The sequence below is a fragment of the Coenobita brevimanus genome, chromosome 86 (assembly GCF_032717465.1).
Source record: "Coenobita brevimanus isolate Jiangsu-jjx chromosome 86, ASM3271746v2, whole genome shotgun sequence".
Taxonomy (NCBI): domain Eukaryota; kingdom Metazoa; phylum Arthropoda; class Malacostraca; order Decapoda; family Coenobitidae; genus Coenobita; species Coenobita brevimanus.
In genome coordinates, this window is record NC_137039.1 from 7,251,212 (window position 1) to 7,253,520 (window position 2,309).

Sequence of the window (2,309 nt, forward strand, 5' to 3'; positions counted from 1 at the left end):
AGTTTGCTAAAATTGCAACCCCTATTACCAACCTTATGAAGTCAAGTATTAGATTCAATTGGACTGATAAGTGTCAAGAGGCATTTGAAATATTAAAGGCAAAGTTAATGTCAGCACCCGTTCTCGTTAATTATCAGCCTGAGCTCCCTTTGGTGTTAGTAACCGATGCCAGTGATGAGTGCGTGGGAGCAGTACTGCATCAAATTCAACCTGATCAGACTATACGACCTCTTGGTTATTATTCAAAGAAAATGAGTAAATGTGAAACAAGGTACTCTGTAACCGACAAGGAAGCTTTGGCAGTTGTTCTTGCGTGCCGACATTTCCATCACTATTTATGGGGGACCACTTTCGAGATTCAGACCGACCACCAACCCTTAACTAATATCTTTCGTAGACGAACCAAATCTCCGAGAGTAACAAGGTGGATGCTCGAGATGCGAGAGTACAACTTTCACGTAAAATATGTTAAAGGGAAGGACAACGTAGTTGCAGATCAATTATCACGACCAGTCAGATGTATTGCCCATCAGTCCCGTGTTACGTGGTTAGGTTTGACTCAGGAGGAGTTCAAAGAAGAACAAAAGAAAGACCCAACCTGGGAGGAGTTAATAGCTTATTTGCAAGGTGGAGTATTGCCCAGGCGAAAGATCGCTAGAGCAACCCTTGATCAATTTGAGATAATGGATGAAGTGCTACATTATGTGAGGGAGAATAAGGACTCTAGTTTGAGTTATGCTGTAGTAGTACCCAGACATTTGGTCAGACAAGCTCTAGAAGTGGCACATGATAAATCAGGGCATTTTGGTCAATATAAATCAATCAAGAAAGCAGAAGAGTATTTCTATTGGCCATCAATCAAAGTAGATGTAATAAAGTACCTTAAAGAGTGTCTTAACTGTCAACAATATAAATCTAATCAGGGAATGTCACAGCAGTACAAAGAGTTACCCATAGTGTCACAGCCATTAGAAAGGATAGCTATTGATTTGACTGATATGACTGCAGGACAAGATGGTAACAGGTATATTCTTACAATAATAGACCATTATTCTAGGTTTGTAAAATTTTATCCTTTAAAGACCAAACATGCACCAGGGATAGTAGATAGGCTTTCCCAGTACGTTACCGACTTTGGCCAACCAAGATCTTTGCTGTGTGACAACGCTTTGGAGTTTACTGGACATGAGATGAGGACCTGGGCGGAACAACACGGAGTCGAGCTGCTCTACACTACCCCATATCACCCTCAAGCCAACGGTCTCATTGAAAGGATGCATCGAACTCTAAAAATTGTGATGGCTCAACTGTGTAAGGGTTATCCTTTGAGGTGGCCTGCCCTTCTTGGTAAATGCCAGTCACATATGAACCAGGCAGTCCACAGTAGCACTGGAGTTTCACCGTATGTGGCATTCTTCGCCAGACAACCACCTCGTTCCATCACCGCTCCACTACTTACCATTCCCTCTGAGGATAGTGATGTGCAGAAACTAAAGCAAATGATAAAAGACGCCAGTGTGATAGCCCAGAGGAGGTATAGAGCAGTAGCTAATCGAAAAAGACGAGAGGAAAAGGTATCAGCTGGTTCCCTAGTGTGGGTTAAAGTGGAAAAGCCCTTACCTGGTACCTGCACTAAACTAAATGCCAAATGGAAAGGCCCATACCGAGTAACTGAAGTGATAAGAAATGGGCAAGGTTATGTGATGGAGGACCCTTATTCAGGGAAATTGGTGCAGAGGGCAGCTGAAAAAGTGAAACCTTATGTGAGCCGGACAGAGATAATTCCTGAGCAGGAGGAGTACTGTGTTGAAGAACATGATGAGGTTGAGGAAGAGGATCATGATCTTCCTCCCCGCCGACGCAGACCTCCACGACGGCTCATTGAGGAGTGTTAATATGTAAATAGTTAGGTTATAGTGAAGAGTGTTGTAAATAGTGAAAAGTGTAACAGTTGGAACCGTTAAGATATGAGAGCCTGACCGAACAGTGAGTCCAGTGTATGTAATCCTTGTTAGCTACAGTGCTCGAAGGTCAGCTGAACTCTGTCTCATCTAGTGTTTCGGGGCAAGAGAACCCCATGTGTGTGAAGATTATAATGTGTTCTGTATTGTGTTTGCATGTAGTAATAGTATGGTGACCTTCATTCGAGGAGGGGGTTTTCAGATGGGGCTGTTAATTCCCTTGCTCACGTCACAGTCATCCCCTCGATGGTGTAGCGGGTCCTTAGTTCACTTGAGGACGTATTATTACCACTGTCTCCACTTAGTATCGGGGTGATTTGTGTAAATGAATAATGACTTGGTTGAATG

The 2,309-nt window shown here is 43.1% G+C and overlaps 1 protein-coding gene across 1 annotated transcript; it reads left to right on the forward strand.

Annotated features, from left to right (window-relative positions):
* The first annotated feature begins 926 nt into the window (after positions 1 to 926).
* Positions 927 to 1,895, forward strand: LOC145410529 (uncharacterized). The gene has a single exon (XM_080280641.1). The coding sequence runs from the start codon at positions 927 to 929 to the stop codon at positions 1,893 to 1,895; it is 969 nt and encodes a 322-aa protein (XP_080136767.1).
* The last annotated feature ends 414 nt before the right edge of the window (positions 1,896 to 2,309 follow it).

Coding starts and splice junctions, on each gene's coding strand:
- LOC145410529 (XM_080280641.1), top strand. CDS start 927: ATGTCACAGCAGTACAAAGAGTTACCCATAGTGTCACAGCCATTAGAA.